The sequence below is a fragment of the Chionomys nivalis genome, chromosome 26 (assembly GCF_950005125.1).
Source record: "Chionomys nivalis chromosome 26, mChiNiv1.1, whole genome shotgun sequence".
Classification (NCBI taxonomy): domain Eukaryota; kingdom Metazoa; phylum Chordata; class Mammalia; order Rodentia; family Cricetidae; genus Chionomys; species Chionomys nivalis.
Window position 1 is genome coordinate 17,314,041 of NC_080111.1, and position 24,448 is coordinate 17,338,488.

At 41.8% G+C, this 24,448-nt stretch overlaps 1 protein-coding gene across 5 annotated transcripts in view; it reads left to right on the forward strand.

The window, feature by feature from the left end:
- Reln (reelin) overlaps window positions 1-24,448 on the forward strand; it is a 429,470-nt gene that overhangs the window by 200,612 nt on the left and 204,410 nt on the right. For all 5 annotated transcript variants that reach the window (XM_057758362.1, XM_057758363.1, XM_057758365.1 and 2 more), the window contains exons 7-8: window positions 15,693-15,789; window positions 20,872-20,923. In XM_057758362.1, coding sequence (XP_057614345.1) covers window positions 15,693-15,789; window positions 20,872-20,923 — 149 coding nt within the window. The remainder of the gene's footprint in view (window positions 1-15,692; window positions 15,790-20,871; window positions 20,924-24,448) is intronic.

The window sequence follows — 24,448 nt, forward strand, 5'->3', positions numbered from 1 at the left end:
AGATTACAGTTTTGCTTATGTATAACATTTTTGCTGACCTTAGAATAGGCCTGTGAATCAGACCTTTTGGGAAAATGATCTGAATTTTGGGCTTTTTGTAATATGTATATGATTGTGCAGGTAAAGAAGAGTTTTAAAAAATGCTAAACTTCGAACCTGGACTGAAAACCCAAGCAATAGCAATACTCAAGATTAGAAAGCAAATGATCCTGTTACCCTTGTCAGCATATGAGATCACTCTTTTCCTAATTTTTATTGTTTAAACAAATATTTTAGTGGCATAATCAGTTAGCATATTACACTCACACAAATATTTAGCAGGAATTGTTTAAGTGGGTTTTTATTGTTAGAAATGACATTTCTCTTGAGTAGTTCATAGCATGGGACCCAGCGGAGGAATGAAGCCCCAGCAGGATTCTCTTGGAGAAAGTGGCCCTCACACTGATAGCTGAAGACGACAGACAGACAGAGCGCCGTGGGTGTAGCAGTAGCAAGGGGTCTTTTACGTTTTCTCTAGAAAGATATATGAGTGTGAATGGTGTTAAACAGAATAAAATTTCCTAACCCAGACAGACCCATAGTGTCTCATAATTTAGATATTTAAGAAAACAATGAATCACAGGATGATCCTTCTCTAGGAAAAATCCAAATATAAATGTCTTGAAATAAATAGAAGTTTGTTTTAAGAAAAGGCAAAAAAAACAACAACAACAAAATACTTAGGCGCCATGTCTGACCAGAAAAAGTTCTTCCTTTTCTCTTGACATCCATCGCTTTGCCTTCCATGAATATAGATGTTAACAGATGATTGGGTTATTTCAGGAAAGTTCATCTCTGTCAGGTTGACTCATCGTCTCCAGTTTTCCTCACAAATACAAAATGTGACTTTTATGGGATTCAAAATCTGTTGTTGTTTTTAAAAATCAATGAAATGTGATTGATTTTTACTTCAACTATTTCCATGATTGATTGGGTATGATCTTTCCTGGTCAAAATTATGGATTTTATGTCCCATTTGCTTATGCTATGCTTTTTCCATTCTTTTGGACGCTTCCCCCTTTTAACCTTATAGTACCAGCACTCCTGCTAGACGTGCTTCTGAGTGCGTTTGCTGCCTGCTTGCTATGACAACCCTTTCACATCGTTCCTTTAAGACTTTCTCTCTCCTTCCTTCCTTCCTTCCTTCCTTCCTTCCTTCCTTCCTTCCTTCCTTCCTTCCTTCCTCCTCCTCCTCCTTCCTTCCTCCTCCTCCTTCCTTCCTCCCTCCCTCCCTTCCTTCCTCCCTCCCTCCCTTTTTTCTTTTTTAAAAGAAAATATAAGCTGTGACTCTCCTAATCGAGAAGGCATTTTTTAAATTAGAATTGACACAGCTTCTGAGATCAGGCCAGTATAGTTTAACTTCCGAACATGTAGCTTGCTAACTGAGCACCCTGAGAAAAGTAAAGAGCTCCCTTCTTTCTGTGACCCCCATTTCTTGCAGCACAAACGAGGCCTTGAGAAGTGAGTGCTTCTACCACACCTAATCATGACAGGTGTTCATGAAAGCTCGTTCTTCTCCTAATTCATATTCCTCCCTTTCCCCTCTCTTTCTCCCTCCTTTCTTTCTTCTCCCCCTCCCTCCTTTTTGCCTTGCTTCCTTCCTCTTTCCATCTGCCATATTCTCCCCACTCTTCCGCCTTGCTTCCCTTCTTCCTGTGATGGGGCTTATACAATGGGCTAGATTTCTTCTAAACCCAGACACGAGCCTTAAAAATGATCTTGATCCGTTTACCTGATGCTTCAGTCTTTGGATCACATTTGTATAAGAAAATCTGATTAAGTATGCCTGCATTGCATTCAGGAATGCTGATTCGCAGAATCACAGGGAAGGGCAAAGAGCATCATCGGGTAGCCGGGACCCCTTAAACATAAACTCCATCAGCTCAGAACGAACACCCAATAAATTCAGATATTCTAGTGTGTGTGTATGTCTATATATGCATGTCATGAGAGTTTATACGTGTGTGAAGGTCAGGACAGCCTTGAACGTTGTTCCTCGCTTTCAGTCTTGTTTGGGACAGGGTTTCTGTTGTTCTCTGAGGAGTGTATCAGTGTCTTACCTGTGAACTTCATCCTGTTTCCTCTTATCTTACTGGAGAAATGCTGTGATTACAGACATGCATCGCTGTGCCCTGCTTTAGATGGGTCCTGGGGATTCGAACTCAGGTCCTCTTGTTTGCTGGACAAGTGCTGTATGCCCTGAGCCATCTCATAATCAAAGACCTGATCGAAACTGGGTGACCATAAGGAAAGGGTCATCATCCACACCACCTCCGTGTCTCTGCCCATGCCACATGCCACCAGAGGGGGCAGAGTGCTGGCTGTGGCACTTAGGGCCACATTCCCACAACTAAACACCTCGCCAAACAATCTTCCTGAAAAGAAAGATGTGGCGCTCATACCAGTGTGGTCCCCACATGGGTCTAGAACCTTCGTGAACATCGTTCAGTTTATAATTCCTGTGGACAACCATAGGAATTCAGGGGGAAAATCAGAAATAAACTACATTTATAGCTGTGTAATTCGTATGGACAATCAACAAAAGGAAAAATGGTCAGGCAATGGTGGCACACACCTTTAATCTCAGCATTCAGGAGGTAGAGGCAGGCAGATCTCTCTGAGTTCAAGGGCAGTCTGGTGTACAGAGTGAGTTCCAGGACAGGCTCTAAAGGTACAGAGAAACCCTGTCTCAAAAAAAAAAAAAAAGCACATAGAAAAGTAGAAATGATGCATTTTAAAAGCTTGGTCATTCACTTATTCGTTCCTATTAATTTCTTCTAATGTTCATTTTTCATTCTACTTCATGCAGGTTTTACTCTCATTTGTTGTCTTATTACAAATAACTACACATGAAATACAAAAAAATAAAAAAAATGGTATTCCCATGATCACGGATAAAGCAGTAGTGGCGTGTTTCCGCCAAGATTTGGAGGGCAAAGGTGTGTAATCAAGGAACATTTTGTACGTGGACGTAGTAGTGAATGAACTCTGTGCTGAGTAGTTTAAAGATTTGACTTCAAAAGTGATCATTTTGTTTAGTGAGAAGATCAATGAATGAGAGAACATAAACAATAAGGCCTTTCCCTTTCTCTTAGACTTATATTCTCTTTCCCTGGAGCTGCTAGCTATGGTAGTGGTTTCTCTGTCCTTTAGACATTATTTATATAAACACAACTGTAGTGACGAATTTCATTCACAAGCTTGGATAGTAGGAAGTCACAGCTTCCTTTATTTTCCCGTAGCCCCCCACCCCAATTGTTTTTCTTTTCACCCATTAAACCTTAATTGGATTCAATTCTGGTTTACCCTCTCCCATTTCTCTAGATTTTAGCTAAGTTTTAGGAGTGGTATTAGTGCAATGGCATGTGGTAAGTCATCCCCCTGCCTCCACAACCCCCTCCCAGTGCCCAGACGTGTTTCTGCAGATGCCCTCCAAGTCCTCCATGACCAACTCTAGTCCTTGATGACTCCAAGCCCACAGAGACGCTTTGTTCCTGTCCTCATCGCCCTGCCAGGGCAGTTACTGCTTCTGTTCTTGCTCCCTGCATCTTGACTAGAGAAGAGGAGGCAGTAGAACCTTCCTGCACTCAGCTATGCTGGCCAGACTTGTAGCTGTTGTCCTTCCTCCCCCGGGATGCATTGCCTCTTTGTCCCTGACTTTCTGCCAGCCTTTTATCTCTCCCCCCTCCACCTGCTTCTGTTTACTTCCTTTGAGAGTTAAGTTAGGAACAAAGAAATCAAGCAGGCAGATAGAGTAGTTCTCAGACTTGAGAGAGACTCGTCTCCCTTGGCCTGGATGGTGGACCGCACGCAGGCCTACTTCTGAAGGACAGCAATGTCCTCAACAATTCTCAAGTGTCACTGAGCCTGCCTGGGTGTGAGGGAGTACGGATGGAGCAACAGGAGCCCATTAATGCTGCTGACAGCTCAGTCAGCAGCTGTGCTCAGTACAGCTGCATCGCTGGTGATAGAGGACCCGCAATGCTCCCCCATGCAGAAAAACCCTTTGAACCCTGTCCCCACAAAAGGGTGGCAATCTCATATGACTACATTTAAATTTAGAGGCAGATTAGAAGCCACGAATCTGAAGGGCTGTGGATTAGCTCGGAGGTAAGGCATTTGCTTAGCACGCACAAGGGTTTAGATCTGAATCCCTGTATCTCCAGAAACCACAAGTACGCTTCATCTCGTTAACATGTCACGTGGGTGATTACAACTTCACATTGGTAGTATAAGTTCTTTGTTATGAAGTGAACTAATGTGACATCATCATTATGAAGCAATAATAATCTTGAGAAAGGATATGAGGCATGGATGTGCTTATTTGTCAAAATAGAGATGTGTGCATTTCAGTTCTATAAATGTATCCCAATTAAAAAAGTCATCAAGCTTTGGCAAAATGTCTCAGCAGGTAACAATGATGGCCGTGCAAGCCTTGGGAGCTGCATTTCCTCTCTGGAACCCATGTAGGGCAGAAGAAAGTGACTGCGGACTCATTTCTACGCTTGCACTGTGGCATGCACAGCTACACATGATAATAATAGAATAAGAACAGAAGAAAACAAAAGAAAAGCAATAAAGCATATTTCTAATTTACAGTAGGAGAGAAAGGAGGGAGGAAGAGAGAAAGGGAAACAAGAATAAATGAATTTTTAAAAATGATTAAGTAGAGTTTGAAGTGTCTTTGTCCCCCAGGCAATTTTAAGTCGAGGAGGAATCTTTGTTTTGCCGAAGGTATCTCTTTCATGCTTATTTTCTGAAGATTGCAGAAGGCATCTGAGGCTGTAACATCCCGGATGCTCTGGCAGGATGTCCAGAGTGACTAAATATCACGATGATAGATGGCAGCCAGAGGACAGCAGATGCTTCCCTCCTGCACAGGACAGGACAGTAATAACAGCAGAACGTGCCCTGCAACCTGATAGGGTCAGGAGCTGCTTCTCCAAGGAAGCCTCTTCGCTAAGTGTGTTGTGATAACCACAGGGATGAGAGGCATCTGGGAGAAAGACGTAGGTTGTCTCAAACCCTACCGGGTGAGAAGGCCTCTGTCGGCTATTACAGTTCAGAAAACTCCAAAATCTACAGCGAGAAGACCACAGAGTCTGTGATGTCTGCCTTCTCTTGGAGTTGCTAATTTGTCAAAGTGATTAGTATCAGAACAAAACAATGATGATTTGGTATAGTATTGTACTTTTTACTGAGAGAATCATTGAATAAAGAATCTGAAGCCCTGATCTTAGTCTACTGGAATCTTCATCGCTAGCCCCTTAGCTAGCACTCGGGAAAGACCAGGCCCGTGGTTGTACCACTTCACAGTTCACCAGAGTGTAGGAGACCCCGTCACTCCGTAAATAAGAGGACAAGAGGTCTTTGCCACTCGGTGAGCAGGTGTGAGAACCTCAATGTAAGTGGGATTTCAAGATTATCAGAAAACGGGGGAGATACTGGGTGCAGTTATCTTATTTGGGTTTGCTTGACAGAGTTTGTGGCAGTGAGGTCGGGGTCAGTGGAGCTTGTAGGGTAGAATAAACCTTATACATAGCTTTTACAGAGTAGGTCACTCAGAGAGATTGGGAACCGGTAAGAAAAGGAGTCAAGAGAGTGTTCTATGTTGACAAACGATTGTCAGAACCTCTGTTGTACTTCAGTGTTGTAGAATTAAATTTTATTTTTGGACACTTGCGGTATTCTGCTCTCATATGAATCTTTTGCAGCTTTTCCTGTTGTTTCCTCTCTGGTGTATTCTCCATTGTTTTCATTGTACTACAAAACTTCTCTGTCTCTTCTTTGACATCTAATCCTTCCCCCTTATAATTTTGTACTGCGATGTAATTGCTCAGGGACAGTCTTTATCTTCAGTAGAAAGGTGAACCAGGAGGTACCCACTAATGCAAGGTTTCAGTCTGAGACTATTACTCCCTCCTTTAATCTGTGTTTGAGATGACAGCCACAGGAGCTCACTCCGTGGAATTAAATGTCAGGTACATTCGAAACCAGTGAGGAAGTGTTTCTTCGAGCAGTGTGCCGTAGAATTCGCCATAGGAGGAAATGGGAACACCGTGTGCAGTGGTAGCGTTTCAGGGGGTTATTTTTAACCTATTTGTCACTGTGCCTGTTAATGAAGAAGAGATCAGATTTTCAACTCCCTAGTGAAATCGGAAGACTTCTCTTACCTTCCACAGAGAGAAGTAACGAGAAAGAATGAGCTATAAATGGAGTTTGTCATTTTCACACTGAGGGGTGTTAGCTCTTTAGGAAGAAGGCATGACATGCTTGAAGGTGAGATTTTTCTTAGAGAGTGAAGATACCTTGCTGCTTTTCTAAAACCATTATATATTTAAGAAAAGAAGTGAATTTTTGTCTGAAAATTTAAAAAACTTGATTATTAATTACTTCAGGATGGTTGCATAAATAACTCTCAAATATATGGCCATACTTTCTTTAGTACAAAACATTGCTTTGTTGCAAATAAAGTTGCATGGTGGCATGACGGTAATTCCAGTACCTGGGAGGCTGAGGGAAGAGGATTGCCCTGAGTTCAAGGCCAGTCCTGCCTAGTGAGCACTAGACTCACTAAAGAGACATAGCAAGACCTTGTCTCAAAAAAAAAATCAAATATGACAAATAAAATATGGCTGAAGGCTGTGGAGGCCTGAGAATGCCTAGGATGACCAGATCGGAGGAGCTCAACTGATTGCTCAGCAGCCCATGGCCTGAGGACTCTCATTCACTCTGGTTTGTCTAAGGGCCTTGATTTGTTTTTTCTTTTCTTTTGTTTTGTTTTAATTGGTTTTTATTGAACTATATATTTTTCTCCTCTCCCCTCTTCTTCTACTCTTTCCCATGATCCCCATTCTTCCAATTTACTAAGGAAATCTTGTCTTTTTCCAATTCCCATGTAGATTAGATTTATGTATTTCTCTCTTAGGGTTCTCTTTGTTGTCTAGGTTCTCTGGGATTGTGAATTGTAGGCTGGTTTTTCTTTGCTTTATTATGAAAGCCATTTATGAGTGAGTACATATGATATTTGTCTTTCTGGGTCTGGCCTTCCTCACTCAGTGTTTTCTAGATCCACCCATTTGCCAGCAAATTCCAAGATGTCATAATTTTTTCTGCTGTATAATACTCCAACAAGCATTTAGGTTGTTTCCAGGTTCTGGCTATGACAAACAATGCTGCTATGAACACAGTTGAGCACATGTCCTTGTGGCACGATTGAGCATCCTTTGGGTATATACCCAAAAGGTGTGTTGCTGAGCGTTGAAGTAGGTTGTTTCCTAATTTTCTGAGAAATTGCCATGCTGATATCCAAAGGGACTGTACCAGTTTGCATTCCCACCAGCAATGCAGAAGTGTTTCCTTTTCCCCACAACCTCTCCAGCATAAGTTGTCATCAGTGTTTTTGGTCTTGGAAGGGCCTTGATTTATAAACCACACATCAGCTTCTCTCAGCACAGTGTAATCTACACTGGGGCAGAGACACATTATCTTTGGATCAAAGGGTTATAACATGATTTTCTTTTCTTTTTCCAGTTCTAAAGAACTTTTTATGAACAAGACCAATATTAAAATTATTTTAATATCTCTGTACAAAAATACTGGTGAATTGACAATTCTGGCTCATTGAATAGCTCACTGCTTCTTTGGGGGCAGAGAGAAGATTGACCTCTTGAGAAGTAATAAATTATGGATGGATAATGCGATGTCCTAGGTCTTGGGGACAAAGGTCATACATCTCAAATGAGAATCTGATGATAAGTGATTGTCGGTGACTTTCCAGGTGACTACCTCCTTTCAGAAGCGTTCCTGACTAAAGGCTTCTTGGTTTCGCTCTGATCTGATGGAGGAATGAGTCATGTCACCTGACAGCTCAAGGAAATAATATTTCAGTTATTTATTTATTGTCGTCGGGATGATGTCACCACCAACCATTCATAAATCTTCAATTGTGAAAAAGAACTCAATTTCCTCATCAATCCTCCCCCTCTTTCCTGTGTCCCAAGGGCCTGCTGGTCACTGCAGTGTGGGGGTCTCTGTCTCCGGAGCCACATGAAGCCCCTGATCCTCCTGGCTCTGTTGACCGGGTGGCTGAGTGTTTTGGCATGGCTAAAAATTTAAAAATCAGAATAAATGATGTAATGATATACTTTGAAGTGTACTCCCTACTCAAATGCACAGCATATAAAATTCTTTGTCTCGAGATAAAAGCATGAAAACCTAAGTAGTACATTTGTTTTAAAAAGATAGAAAATAGCAAACTTAGATGCTACAGGGTTGATTTCAGTGACAGCAAAGCCCCAGTCCAAGAACTTCTTCATCTTTCATGATCATGGTTTGAGCCTACATAGTTTGGTTGAACAACCTTCATAGGATTGTTTTATATGTTTGACAGCAAATGAAAGAAGGGAGAGGAGGGAAGAAGGAATTAAAAATAGAATATAAAATAGGTTTTGATTAGTTATCCAAGGATAACTAAAGCAACCAAAGGGACATTGAACTTAATTCTTACGTACACCAGCCCTGGGAATTCACTCATGAATTTTTCTCCATGAAATCCATTTCGTTGTCTTATTTTTATTAGTGAAACCAAGTCTTTTTTTTTTTTTTAAAAAAATAACTTTAAGAATAGTCACTACAGAATGTCATAGTAAGCTATGGCAGTAGAAATGGCAATCCTTTGCAGCACAGCACAGGGTCCTTTCACAGAAATGGAGTTCTTGTCTCTTCCTGCTGCATTCAGGGTCGACCTGGATTCTGGTCCTGTTTATTCTGGTGCTGTTTATCAAATACAGGGGTAATGAGATGCAGTGAGGTCGCAGGTCCCTGCTAACCTGATGATCTGTGAACTCCGGTAATAGAGCACGCTCACGTGGAACCTAACCATGCAATAAATAGGCCCACAGAGGGCTTGATAAATGCCACTCACACATTGTCTTTGAAAAATACATGCATTTCCATTAAGACGTGTTTTAAGCATATTGTTCTTGATGGGTATATTTTGACATGAACAGTTCATACAATGTGCTATGGTGTCTGTTGAATTCTTCTGTACAGCTTTTTCAAGCTGGGGAAATAGGAAGAAGGAGAAAGTTTCTTGAATCAGAGCAACATTCCATACTTTTGCCATTAGGTAGAGAGAAAATTCATTTCTAATCCTTAGCCCGGGAGGTCACATTCCTTTTTAAATTGAGAAACAAAAGCCTATTTAACTGGGATTATGTAAAACTTCCTCCTTCCCACACATCTGGAAGACTGTGCTGCCGAACCCTACAAAGCCTGATTTTCCTCAGAAGGAGCTCAGAGGAAGAAGCCCTATTATGAGACCATAGATTCAAATGTCACAGCAAACAGCACCTTCCATTCCCCTCTGTGAGCACCAGTGAAGTTGGGATACTCATCACCAAATCTAACCCCAGTTCCTGGAAATATGAAATGTTCCACAAAAGAAGAATAAAATTCTAGGCATCTAGAAGTTTTTAGTTTTTGAAAAAGGTTAGAAGGCAAGAACACTTGAGAATTGTTCTGAAATCTTTAGTTAGCGGGAATGATTCCCGATTTTATGTGGTTATTTACATCTGCAGAATTTTAGCATCCATCGTGTTATTCAGACACTTCACAATTATCTTCTGAGAAACTCGAGGTTTCCTTTGTTTGTTTCTGTCTGGTTTCCCTCAGAATGGTTCCCTCATCTTGAATGATGGCTTTTCTTGCCCTTTGTGGCAACAAACTTCTCATGTGGAGTGTACAATGTTTATCTTCTTGATAGAAAAGAAGATCATGTGATACATTCACGATCAGGAATTTCACACTGACCGGCTGCACAGGGTGGTTAAAACAATTAGAGAAAGAAACCCCACTGCCAGTGAAACAAGGGGATTTTAAGGCGTTAGAGTCGAAGAAGTTATGTAGAAGGACTCTGGCAATAGTCTGAGCTCAGAAACCAGATTCTAAACACCTGAAGTGCGACTCAGGTGAAGCAGGCAGCGTCAAATGGGGGGAACGCAAATTAAATAATCCCACACCAGCTCCAAACAGGGTATACTAGGTTTTTCTTTATTAAAAGGGAGACTCGTGGAACAGGAATGGGGTCCAACATCCAGGTGTGGAGCATGGGAAGAGAGGGCCGAGCGGGCGGGACCGTGGCTTTTTGGTACCCAAAGCCACGCCTCAACCTGGTCCTCAACTGGCTGAGGGCAGTTCCCCATCACCCAGGGATACAGTTTTGGACTTTTTCTTTGTGTGTGTGCCCTTCTTAGTCCCCCTCTCTTTAAAAATATATACTGTTATGATTTTAATCAAATCCTAAGCTGTCGTTTCTGGTGGTCTGGGTTGTCATCTCCAAACATCACTACAGCCAGGGAACATCATTTCCAGTGTAGTCATTGCCTCTGTTTGTGCTGCCCAATGAGACAGTCACGCGTCACATAAGTCAGCTGAGCATTTGAAATACGACTAGTCTGAATTAAGAAATAAATTACAACTTGGGGGCTACTATAAAAAAGAGACTATCAAATATGCCATTAATAATTTTTATGTTAATTACACGTGAAAATATAATTTGACTATATTAAGACAAATAAAACATCTTGAAAATTAATTCGTTTGTTTCTTTAAGTTAGACCTTCTTGTTTGTTTTCTAATTCTGCCATGTTGGAAACTGAGTGTAGGACCTTGAACTTGCCAGGCAAATGCCCAACTTCCAAGCTACTGTCTCTGCCCTATTTTTTAGTTTGTAATGTAGCTATTAGAAAGTTGAAAAGTACGTTCATTTATTTGCATATGAGGGTAGAGAAGCATACTGTGGCATACACATGGAGAAAAAGGTCAGTTGCGTGAACAGGTCCTCTCCTTCCATCGTGTGGAGCCCCAGGGATCCACAGGCTTGGTGGCAGGAGCCTTTCCCTTCTGAGCCCTCTGGCCTGCAAACTGGAACTCAGTTGTATGGCTCCTGTGTCTTACTTGAGTTACATTAGTAGCCCTCATGTTTTGATCCTCCAGTCCATCATCCGCACAGTGATTTGTCTGAAAATTGGATTTGTCTCATGGCTTTGACTTTGTAAACAGAATAGTGGGATTCTAAACATAGCTCTGGAATTACTAGTTATGTTCCCTTGGGCGATAGTGTCTCTAAATTCTAGTTTTAATATCTCTAAATAAAAAATTAAAAAATTAGAGGACAATAGTTTTATGTGAGTGAGGGTTGGTTTGTGGACTCCCTAACACGGTGCTTCTCAGCCACCCGGTCAGTGGTTTATGAAATCCTCCACTGTCTAAGCCTGCAATGTGTCATCTTTCTGTGAGTGCCAGTTTGATTCCCGTCACACTAACCCACTGAACCAACAGTTCAGTTTATGAATCATGAGTTCTATGGATTCTATTCCCTACACACATTGGCGTTTCTTCCTTGCTTAGTTTCTAGTAGAACCAGTTCAGAGGCTACCTTCTTCAGAAACTCTTACTTGTCCAGTTTTGAAGGGGTCCCGCCGCAATCAGTGCACATTCCTATTGTAAGGACGGAGTCACAGTGGAAAATATTGCGATCCGTTGGTTCAGGTTGCAACTCTTCAATTTGATAGCTGTGTAACCCTGGAAGAATGTCCTTTCCTCTCTGAAGGTCATTATTCTTATTAGTAAAAATGAAGACAATAGCCTGCAACCTCCAAGAAAGTGTCACTCACTTTAAATGCACTTTAAGGCACTCTACCACATAAAACAAGGCAACAAGGAGCTACCATTGCATGAATGCCTCTTTTGGAACTGTTTGTTTACCTTTCTGCCTTTCCTTATAGTGTTAACTGCTAGAAGAAGTAACATTGTATCAGTCCGCCATTTATTGCTAAAGCTAAGCCCAGTGTGCTAAAGCCAAGAACTCAGAGTCCTGTATGTGGTGGTATTAAACAGAAGACTGCGGTGATAAATGATAAACGCATAAACACCACTTGCAGCTCAGAGAAAGGTTAGACCTGACCACCTAGAGGGATAGGCATTCAGGGAAAATTAAAATAAATTGTGTTGACAAACGCAGTCAGATTGTGAGAAAATCAAGCAAAGGACATTTAAAAGACTGGCAGGAAGCCCATTGATTTGTCCCATCAATCCTTGGGGGAAACCTTTGTTTCTCCAGGTCACAACCTTGTGAGTGACAGCTGGCACTTGCTTTTTAGCCCTTCCTCCTCGTTATTCTATGAAGTAGGACTGGTCCTCCCAAATCTTTGCATGGATTCTCTAACTCCAAGCTGTTAGGCTATCTACATTGGCATTGCCTTTGAACAATCTAGTAATACGCAGATTCTGCCCATTACCTACTTAATCAAGACCATAGACGAGGAGGCCTGCGATGCTTGCTGTATCGATAGTATTTTCCTTATATGTGGCTGATTAAGAAGTCCTAGTGAACCCATAGAGCTAAAATGGTTACTACAGAAATCCAAGTGCCCAACCTCAGATTCGTCTGAATAATGATAATTTCAGAGATGGTCCTAGAGCAGTGGCTCTCAACCCTGTGGGGTCAAATGCCCCTTTCATAGGAGTCACCTAAGACCATCAGGAATAGCAGATATTTACATTACAATTGATAACAGTAGCAAAATTACAGTTATGAAGTAGCAACAAAGTAACATGAAGAGATTAAGGTCCTCAAAAAGTCTCATGAAAGACTACCAATCACATATGCAATCAGCAAGAGTGTTTATTAATAAAAAAAAAAAAACCTGCCAGTACATTGGATGGCAAATGGCAATAGCCAGAGACACTCGAAGGCCCCTTTTTAAGTGGGGTTAGGAGAATTCTAGGGAGGAGAGATTGGTCTGGGGGTTAATTGGTGTGTGTGTGGGGGGGGGATCAGTCTGGGGATGATTGGTGTCGGGGAGATCAGTCTGGGGGCTGATTGGTGTCGGGGAGATCAGTCTGGGGGCTGATTGGTGTGTGTGGGGAGATCAATCTGGGGGCTGATTGGTGCGGGGAGAGATCAGTTTGGGGGACTGATTGTTGCAGGGAAATCAGTCTAGGGTCTGATTGGTGGGGAGATCAGTCTGGGGTGTGATTGGTGGGGAAATCAGTCTGGGGTGTGATTGGTGGGGAGATCAGTCTGGGGGCTGATTGGTGGGGAGATCAGTCTGGGAGCTGATTGGTGGGGAGATTAGTCTGGGGGATGATTGGTAGGTGATTCTAGAAGTTAGGGACTTGCCAGCGGCAGGGTAGGGCAAGTTATCTTAGCTAGCAGGAGGCTGTGGTCCTCTGCTGAGCTAGCAGAAGGCTATGGGGTGCCTGCCGATTGGTTGCACCTGAGTTGTGATTTTCCTGAGAACTGCTTACTCAGTTCCAGCCTGTTCCAGTAAACTGAAACTAAGGCCTGGTCTCTGAGAGAGCTAATAACACGGCCTGCCATGGCCCTTGTCTGGCTCCCTGGTCCTCTCAGAGGAACTTTACTAAAGGGTCCCAGCATTAAGAAAGTTGAGAACCGCTGGCCTAGAACTGATGGCAGATAGCTATTATGAGTTTTGAATATTCTCTTATTTTTTTTCAGTCAAGTTTGATGTTTCTCTCAAGCTATTTCATAATGACGATGATTAAATAATCCTCATCTGTCACTAATATTAAAGAAGCCCATTAATTTTGTATCAATGAAAATATTTCAATATTTAAAAATTATATATATATATGGATGTTTTGTCTGGATGTTGTCTGTGCACAATGTGCGTACCAGGTGACCATAGAAGTCAAAAGGAAGCATCAGATCCCCTGGGATTAGAGACTTCAAGCTGCCATGGGGTGCTCCTAACGGCTGCGTTATCCCTCCAGCCCCTCCCCCTTCTAATTTTTATGCTATTTTTTAATTAGAAAAACAATAGGAAGAAATTCACATAGCTTACTCTGTACCAGGGAGAACAGAGTCAGATATACCAGCTTTTTAGCTACCAAAAAGAGTAGGAATTTACAATAAATTAATAGTGGTAATCATTCCATTAATAATAATAAGTTGCTACCTCATGCATAGTATGTGTATTACCAATATGCAGTTTTGGTAATTTTCTTTTAGTACTTCTGACCTTAAGAATAATTCTACTTATGAAATTGTATTACATTCAGTTTTTTAGGACTTCTGGCCTTAAGAATAATTCTACTTATGAAATTGTATTACGTTCAGTTATTCATTTACCCAGTATTTATTAGTGCTACACAGAGTAAATGAACATGCCAAAAATGAATACAAGTTTGGGTTCTTTGCCAAAGCTATTGTCTTCCTTCTAATGTCACAGACATTTTATCAGACTCTTGTAGCACAGGAATGAGAAACAATTCCAACTTCCCGCTAAGATGTATGATACAGTGAACTACACCATACGTAAATCCTTATTAGAAATTCTTTTTCTTTTGAAAAAAATAAAGATAATTGGTTTTGCTGATGGTCTAGTGGGAGAGCAGCTGGAAAGGCTGGTTTAGCAGTGATTTGCTGATGGTAACGTGGGTCAGACATACTTAGACTCGTTTGCCAAGTCTATGCTTCCTGGGCTTCTGCCTCTTGCCCTCAGGGGCCGCACCAGCTCCCTTCACACTCTGTCTCCTGTCTGGATTGGAGTTGCTGCCCCTTCCCTGAAAGCATAAACAATAGAGAGGAGTAACACAGTGGTCGGCCAAGCAAAGGGCAGAGTGCCCTTTCCGCTGAGTTTGGCACCTGGAATGTGGAGGTCTTTGAAACTATCCTTTTGGCATCAAATAAGGCATTTGTGCCGTTTGAGGACCAGATGGGGGAAATATCTTTCTTCCTGCATTTTAGATGTGTGATGACTGTCGGTGGCAATGGCCTAGCAAGGAGCATTAGAATGTTACTGAACATATATCGAATGCCGTCCATTCTACTAGACATGAAAAAATACACTTTGATCCTGTCTTATGTTTTTATCACCTCAGTGTACAGTAATAAAATAGAGGATTAGATTCTTTTCGAGGTTAACATAAGTCAGCATTAACGTAAGTCCACAACTTACCGGTATTAGAATCTGTGTGTACTCTGTAGTCGTATGTAGATTACATTTGATTCCATCGTGTGTAGCATGTAAGGAATGTAAGATGTATGTTTTCCTGAGAATAGTGATTTAAAACAGTTCTACTGGCCACACCACGACCTGTGTATTTGTGAAGCACATTTCCATTTTAGAGATGTAGTTTTTATCTTATTAGGTAAGTGGATGTAACTTTATTTTTACACATGTATTGGGCCTATTGGGCTTCCATATCTTATATGCAACTGTTGGTTCTGCCATATTCCAGTCATAAGGCTTGCTATTTTTCTGCAACTATATCTGTCAGCTTCTAGACACTCTCTAGAAGTCTCTAGATGTCACACAGTTAATTGTCACCATGGCGAATTGAGGCTTGGGTCACACTGTTATCTTCATTTTACTCATGAGGAAATTGAAACTTTAAGGAATTTCCTGCCACGACAAGTTACTAAAGGACCTAAGATTTATTCCTAAGCCTTTCTGGCTTGGTGTCTCCTGAACCTCGTCAGAATCTACTGTACCGTGACTGTCTACTCTGCAGGGACCCTTTGAGCCAAGCAGCAGTACGTACCATGTGTTTCCTTGTCGGAGCACGACACCGACCTGTGCTGCTTAGTACTCGGACTGAGGTTGCATTCTGTGTCCCCGCAGGGTTGAATGTAGCAACTGTGAGACTGGAGAGCAGTGCGGCACCATCATGCATGGCAATGCCGTGACCTTCTGTGAGCCGTACGGTCCTCGGGAGCTGGTGAGTATGTGCTGCTGAGGTCCACCCTGTCGCTACGGTGCTTGCTCTGCTTTCGTCAACACAAGTTTCTCTCGCGCTCTAGGAGTTCAGATGAGAGTTTGAAGTATTATTTGTACATTATTGATGTCTCAAAATTGAGAGGGGTGATTTTATGATCATTTCTAAACAAACATGACCGTTCTGTGATGAAACCGGCAGCATCAGTTTGACTCACTAGACGTGATTCGTCACTGTAATTACATGTGTTAAATACAGATGTGATCGTGTATATCACACGCACACAACACATGTCATATTTAAACGCATGTGACTAAGTTCTTATATAAAGCCTTGCTCTTAATCCTTACTATTTTCTCTTTCCAAGTCAAGAGTTTCTTATGACTTTAAACTTTGGTTCCTAACAACAGATAAACTCCAACGGATTTCTTTTTTTAAACAATGTCCTGAATAAGTGAGTTTGCTTTTAATGTAATTCATGCCAAGTGACCCTATAGCCACTCTCATTTAATTACCGTGTTAGCCATTGCTCGAGAAGGTCAATTGTGGGATTATATGTGCAATGAGCATGCTAAATTAAAAGCAGTGCAACCACTCCCGTGAGCATGCGGCTCGTGGGCCTTTTGTTTTCGTCTTCCTTTCTGACGTGGTAACTGCATTCATTTTACATCCCTGAAAAGGACATCGAAGCCTTGTGACGCTAGGTCCCGCTGACTCAGCCCACTGCCTCTGGCATGTTCATTGTGCTGCCTGGTCAGTGCCTGGCTCCCCACAGCCCCTTCTCCTCTTCCTCACACCTCTTCCTCTTCACCCTAGGCACACGCTGAATTTCAAAGTCACTAACTTCAAAAGTGGCCGAAAAGATTAGCTTCCACAGCAAGGAGGGGAGAAAGCCCTTCATATTTGAGTAACTAAAAGATTTAGTTGTCGAGATGTGGAAGCCAGCTAACTTTGCAGCATGTTCTTACTTCGTTCTGCTTGAATACCCTTTCTGTGGCAATGGATATATTTAACCTATTGAGGATGTGAGTTTCGAAACACTGATGAATTGAGTTTTCACCTGAAACTAGACCACAAACAAAATTAATTAGATGGGGATTAAAATAATAGGTGTTTATAATTGAAGTTTCACAGGGTGTTATACCACTGCAGACTCTGGTAGTGAAATGCTCTATGAAAAAAATCAGTTTGCTAGTACTCTTTAAATAATATACCATGACTGAATTAATTATCTAGAAACCCTAAAATAAAATTAATTTTATCATAGTTAATTCAGCTGAGAATAACTGCCTGTTTGAGGAGACGCTCCATTCAGTAATATTTCTGAGAACGTTGTCAGTGGGAAATAAAAGTATGTTGTGATATAATGCCAGAAAATTCATATTTCCACAAATTCCCATAGTCAGTAAAAGCCACACGATCATTTCTCTGTAGTCCAGTCTGTTTATTATTAGGTTCGGATCCCAGTTGGCTAGTGTCGAGGTGTAGATGTGAGACTATTTACTCACTTACCACCCTGTCATCTCAGCACGGAACAGAGCGGCAGAGGGATGGTGAGCTTGAGGCCAGCCTGGGACACATAGCAAGGGCCTGTCTCACAATGTCTACATAATAATAATCTTGTAAGATGTGAGAGTGGCCTGCAGTTTGTATTCCCATCTTAAGTATTTCCCAGGAAATGAGCGTATTCTGTAGGTCCAGAGAGACAGAATTCACAGGACTAATGTTCATTTAGCTTTCAGTCCGTTTTATACTGTGCCAGTCCCCTAGCGGCCAAAGTATGTGTGGTACCCATGCTGCCTTCAGAGAAAGCAGTCCAACCAAATGGAAAGTGAGAGATTCAGTTGCCAGTTAATATTGTATTTCCAAAATCTCAAGCATTTTTATGGAACCCCAAAACTGCCTTCTGGGGCTGGCAATGGTGCCAGGACCCTACAGGAGATTACAGCGCAGTGTAGCCGGCCACCCTAGGTGACTGTAGTCTGGGTATCTTGATCTCGGGTCTGGTGGTATGGGCCCCACTGGCTCCGAAGGAGCTGATAATGTCTTCCTGCTCACTCCAGCCTCTGGGCTACAGATAAGCCCCTTCATGCCAATGCTTTCAGACAGCTCCTGGGATTGAACTTGGGTCCTCATGCCTGCACCGCAAAGACTTTATTAGCCTCGCTTATCTCCAAGGCCCTCCTGTTATTTTTTGTAGCTGAGAATCTCACTAATCTTAGGGCCATAGTAATGAATTGAGCATCGGACATCACAGGAGTCCTCAGCATCCCTTGTGAAGGAAAAACAAATATAGAATCAATGACTAATCAAAAGCCACAGTCACCTCGTTAGCCCCTGAAACTTAGCAGTGTGTCGTGCATAACTTGCTACCCAGTAACAGAGGTCACAGCTGTGTCACTTGGCAGGACAAGTGACCCAGCACCATTTATTATGCCACCAGTAAAAGTACTGAGGATTCTCTAAGATGCTCCGTGTACTAGCAATAGCAATAACAATCGTGCTTCTAATTTATATTTCAAAGAAACAGTTTCATGATTCATCTGGGAATCTATTCAGTTCCATAAAATCATTCAATTTCCCTGTTGGTCATGTGCCTCTTTAGATCTTAATATGAAATTATCTGAATGAAAACCCATGAGATAAGATGGTTAAACTTACTTTAAAAGCTATGGGGAAATGCAGGTTTTTTTTCAAAGTATTTGATTGTTGGTATTTCTCTGATATCTCTGCTGGGAGGAAGACAGGAGCCTGAGGACTGGACAGGACAGCTAGAATTCCCTTTGTCAGGCCACACCGCTGATTCAAGTTTGGTATACAGTAGGAGCTCATACTGACTCTGGCGGAAGGGATTATATATGCCCCTTTTACCGTGGCTGCCTGCCCACTGGAGTTCTATAGTCACATGGTTAAACGTGTCAGGTCACAAAGGAGCATACTGTTGCCTGCCGTACTGAGCGTGCATTCACACACTGGCCGTGTCAGAGAGAGGAGCCTCGTGAGGCAGCCATACCTCAGTGTGGATGGTGCTCAGGATCCCAGCACAATGAGAATTTAGCTTTCATCTCATTAGTACTGTGTGCCTGCTCCAGAGAATAAATAACTTTATACATAATCATGTATGTTTCTCTCCTCTTTCCAAAGAGGAGAAGTTTGTCAATGAGTTCTTTGGGACACTACAATTTCACAGAAGTGTAGGGAGGTTCTTCCTAGGCCCTTATTTTTAATATCTCCCCCCTCTCTCCCTTCTCCTCTTTCCTCCCTTTCTCAATTTAAGAAATAGTCATGGGTTCTTCTGTTCTTTTGCAAAGTTGTATAATCATTACCGCAGTCAGTTTGAGAATATCTTATTATCTCTCCCGCAAAGAATATGGCATTTAAATTTGCTGTTTTAGTTCTGTTGACTTAAAGAAAGTTCTTTGACTGCACGCATAGGGGTGGGGCACAGGGATGGCACAGCACACGTGTGAAGTCAGGGGACAACTTGCTAGAATCAGTTCTCTTCCTTCCTTCCACCAGGTCCCTGGGCCTGAAACTCAGCCTCAGGTTATCAAGTGTCTTTAACCACTGAGGCGTATCACTGCCCCTGTATTTACTTTTATCTTGTTTTCCTCTTTTTTTTTTTTTACTTTCTTTTATATAGTAGTTTTTATTTTTGTAGTTTATTTTAAAAAACTCATTTCTCATCTTACGTGCCAACTCCGATACCCACTCCTTCCCCTTCTCCTAGTCCCTCCACTTTCCCGCCTCCTACCCCTCATCCCACCCCCATCCACTCCGCAGAGAGGGGAAAGTTTCCCGTGGGGAGTCAACAAAGTCTAGCACATCATTGCTTCGAGGCAGAACCAGGGCCTCCCTCCTACATCTAGGCTGAGCAAGGTATCCCTCCAGAGAGAATGGGTTCCAAAATGCCAGAACAAGCGGCAGGGATAAATCCTGGTCTCACTGCCTGTGACCCCGCAGTCTGCCCGGTCACACAACTGTCAACCACATTCAGAGGAACTAACTTAGTCCCACGCTGGTTCCCTCGCTGTCAGGCCAGACTTGGAAGGCTCCATTAGCCCAGGTCAGCTGTTTCAGGGGGTGTCCCCATCATGGTCTTGACCTCTTTGCTCATGTTCTCACCCCTCCCTCTTTTCAACTGGACTTTGCTCCACTGCGGTTCTCCGCATCTGCTTCTATCAGATGCTGGATGAAGGTTCTATGGTGACATTTAAGATAGTCATCAATCTGACTGCAGGGAAGGACAGTTCAGGCACCCTCTCCACTATTGCTTAGGGAACTTAGCTTTCTAGTCTTTTGTTTGTTGGTATGTTTGTTTGGTTTTTTGTTTTTTGTTTTTTAATACAGGGTTTCTCTGTATAACAGTCCTGGCTGTCCTGGAACTCTCTGTAAACTAGGCTGGTCTCGAACTCACAGAGATCCGCCTGCCTCTGCCTCCCAAGGGCTGGGATTAAAGGCGTGCGCCACCACCGCCCGGCTTTTTTCTACTCTTTTACTCTTACTTTATGTCCCAGTTTTTGTTCGGTCGCCTTTTTATGAGACTCTCCTTGGCTCCCAGGCTGGTGTTATCTGTAGGGACATAGCCCCACCCATTGGGGGCGTGTTCGCCTCGGGCTAATGTTTACGGATAAATCTGCCGGGCGTGAGCCCAGCAGCCCTTTTTCTTTTGCTCCGCTTTTCCGGTACACCGCGGGAACCTGTGGTCCTGTAAGTTTATTTCCTTATTAAAGCTGTATATATCTATATAATCTGTCTACATTCATTTGCGCCACCACAGTTATCGTAGAGGAAGGTGATGGGCTGTATGTAGTCCTATCAAAAGCCCTTGCAGGGTGTCCTGAAAAGTTGTCTCAATGACTCTCTGAGAATCTTACCATCCAGGCTCAAGTTGGGGTCTCTCACAGTTTGCTCCCCAACGGGGAATAAAGGAATCTGTCTGCTCCTGGCCCACTGGAGAGAGTGGTGAGCGGTTGGGGAAGTGTAGCCTCTGTGGACGGAGCTTTCTCGCCTCCTTATTCCCACAGCCCTTCTCCCCTCAAGTCTGTCTTCCCCTCACACCGCTTGTTTGTATTTTCTCTCCAGACCACCACGTGCCTGAACACGACAACAGCGTCTGTGCTCCAGTTTTCCATCGGTAAGTGTCTCTTAGCGCTCGTGGCAATCTTTCTTAGAAACGCTTGTTTGAATCAGAGAATACAACTGTGCCCGATGCTTTCAGGATTGGGAACGAGGAAATCATTTAAAAAGTAAAATTAAATGTTTTAAAATATTGCCAGCAGTGCGTGGTGTTAAAAACGCTACAGATAATCTGTAACATTTTAAAGACCTTTTTATTATGTTCCATTTATGTATGGTGTGTGTATGTTTGTGTATGTGGTTTATGGCTTGCATATGGAGGTCAGAGGACAACTTGATGGAGTTGCTTTTCTCTGTTCACCCTGTGGATTTTGGTGATCAAACTCAGTTTCCAGAGTTGGCAGCATCACCTTTGCTCCTGGCTTCACAGCCCTGAAATATTCGTTATCAAAGATTATTACATATGGATTTCGAATGCATTGAGTTATTCTATTGTGGCAGAAATGACTTCCTAGTTATGCTTGCTCAGATTAAGACAGACATGTGTTCAGTTTTCGGAACTCTGATGGGTAGCAGAAGGGATAATTATGAGTGGTTGAAAGAAACTAAGATTTTATGTTTGGCATAAATAACCTATGTTTAATTTCGATTAATTAATTAATAATTAGTTAATGAAAAAACTACTGTATCTGGAAAATATTTTTTCTAAGGCTTTCTGTATGAAAAGTAAAAGTTCCTATCCAAAATATTCAGTAACAATCTGCCTTTTAATGAAATGCTAGAGGTTTTGCTACCTATTCCAGTCTTCTTAAAATTTTATAAATATGTATGTATATATATATATAGACATATATTTGTGTGTATGTGAATCAATAAGAAACTTGTACACATTTCCAAAGAGAATATTCTAGAGAAAGAATGGGTGTCTCCTCTACGAGACGTAGGTCTATCTCTGACCAGCTGCAGAGTTTGCTGGCATCTGATAGCCACACCCTGGCCAGTGTTCTGTAGTCCCCCCATCTGAACTGCCTGTCTTTGGCGATCAGCCACTGGTAGAAGACCCTTTTCCTCAGCAGCTCCCATTACGTAGTGCATGGCAGGGTTGGCTATACCAAAGTGTGGTTTTCTAGGCATGTGCTTGTTACTCCTCTGTCAGCAAGTCTCATGTCAGCTTGTGCAGGTGTGAAACTGCCTGGTTACTGTTTGGGGTACTTCTCACATTCAATATGCAAATCAAAAGTGCATATTTGTAAAAAAAATAAAATAAAAAAATAAACTGCCAACAAAGATAAGAAATGGCGAGGTTTTTAAATTTTTTTCAGTCTGTTAGCTTGCCTATCCTAACTCTCATTATCAAGATGAAATACAGTTCTTTTTATGGTAGTAGTTTGACAATAACAAATTTTTAAAACTATAGCCTGATAGGCCTCTTCATTGATCTTAACTAGAATTAATGTGTTCTGTTTACTACACCACTGAAAAGTCAGAGTAATTTATCTGTATTGGGGGTGCATTTGTCAGGGTTCTGTGGAGTCACATACTTATAGAATTAAAATCTTGCTCCCTAATACGCTCGCACACGCGCACACACACACACACACACACGCACACACACAAATTTTTTGGAATGACTCACAGACTGCAGTCCAGACAATCAAAGAGTAGCTGTGAACAGAGAGTCCGAGAATCCAGCAGTTGCTCAGTCCCACGAGGCAGGGTGTCTCAGACAGTCTTCTGTATGTGCTGGAATCCTGAAGAAGTGGGATCTGATGCCAGTGAAGGAATGGATGTGCTAACCAGGCAGGGCAGCTGGAGAAGAACAAACCCTTCCTTCTTCCATTGTCTGTAGGAAGTCTTCAGCAGAAATGTAACATAGGTTAAGGGTGAGTTTTTCCACCTCAAGATCTGAATTGAATGCCTGCGTCTTTCAGCCTAGATTAGATTAGATTAGATTAGATTAGATTAGATTAGAGGCACGTGTCTTCCCACCTCAGAGGTCCTGATTAGAAGTGATTCACTCTCTTCAAAACCAGTCAAAAAATATCTCACAGGTGTTCCCTCCATTTCTGGCTTGTAGTTCCTTCCAGATGGAGGCAAGTTGACAACCAAGAATAGCCATCACATGGGGTGTTCTTTTTGTTAAAATAGACATTAATTCCAAATATTATATTCAGGCAATGAAGGACCACGAAGGAATCCATAATTCCACTAGATTTTTCATTTTGATCAAAGGAGAAGAGATCTAGCATCAGTTAACGTGTTCTTTATTATAGAAAGGAAGTCTCATTTTGTGAGTAACAAAGATGACATCAATTCTCTATTTCCCAGCCTTTTCAGTCAGACAATTGCAATATCAGTTCAGTAGAACTCACAGAAAGGGAGCAAGCAGGGAGAGCTAGGGAGATGGTTGAGAATGTAAGGTTTAGCACATGACATTCAGGACACAGAATAACTCCAGGCCAAGGGTTAAGGTTAGCTGTAGCATCTGACTTAGCCCAAACTTTAATTTTCCTACCTGTTTATAAACCAGCTCATATAATTGAGGGCACAGATTTGATGCCTGGCTCCTATATTAAATGATATAAAGAGTAACAGAGCCGAGGAGAAATGGGCCCAGGGAGAAAGGAAGAGAGAGAGAGAGATTCAAGTTTATAACCTTCAAAGTACATTTTAAAAATCTTTCTGGGTGATGGTCTTAAAATTAAAAAAAAATGAAATTGTACCATTGGTAATGAAACAGTATATTTAGTTAGAGAAATTTTAGTTTATCAATTAGAAACTTCATTGGAAAATTTATTTACCACATTTTAGATAGAATTTCTAAGGTTTAGAAAGGGTTAAAACAACAGCAAACCGTTACCTACACTGTGTATGATTCTGCTGGGTAATATGACATCACAGGTGGAATTGTTTCCAGAACGGTTGTATGTATCTTATGATCACTCATTTCTATGGGTGATTATGAGGTAGAAGGCAGTGACACCCTCCTGTTGACAGAGATGCTTTGAGTGCTACATTTATAAGCATGCACCTAAGTCCCAAGTGCGTCGTAAATGTGTGGATTCATTTCCGACTTCACAAGCCCATAGTAATGGAATATCAAAATAGCAACTGCAGTTTAATAACTATTGCATCGATACCCACCTCAAAAGTTATGCAGAATCAGTTTTGTGTTGTGAGCCGGGCATTTGCATTTCTTTATGTATCTTGGGATTCTCTGAATCCATACAGTTAATGGGACTATAGCCAGGCAGCTACTGGAGAAGCATGTAGAATGTGCAGCGTTTCTCGTAGAGACTCAGATAGTACATAGATAATAGTTATTATTTATGAGCTCAATTATGAATTATATTATTAGCTATATTTTCATATTGTCCTTGTAAATATTTCCAGTTAAGTTACAAATATAATACTCAGGATTTCCAAGTACCTCACAGACCTGTATACAAAAATTGCTTACATTACTATGTTGTGATTTTAATTTCCTTCAAATATGTGTAATGTGGATAAATATTACCTGTATACATAAAATGCTATATGTATATTGTTCATGTGTCTACATGCATATAAATAAATAAATATG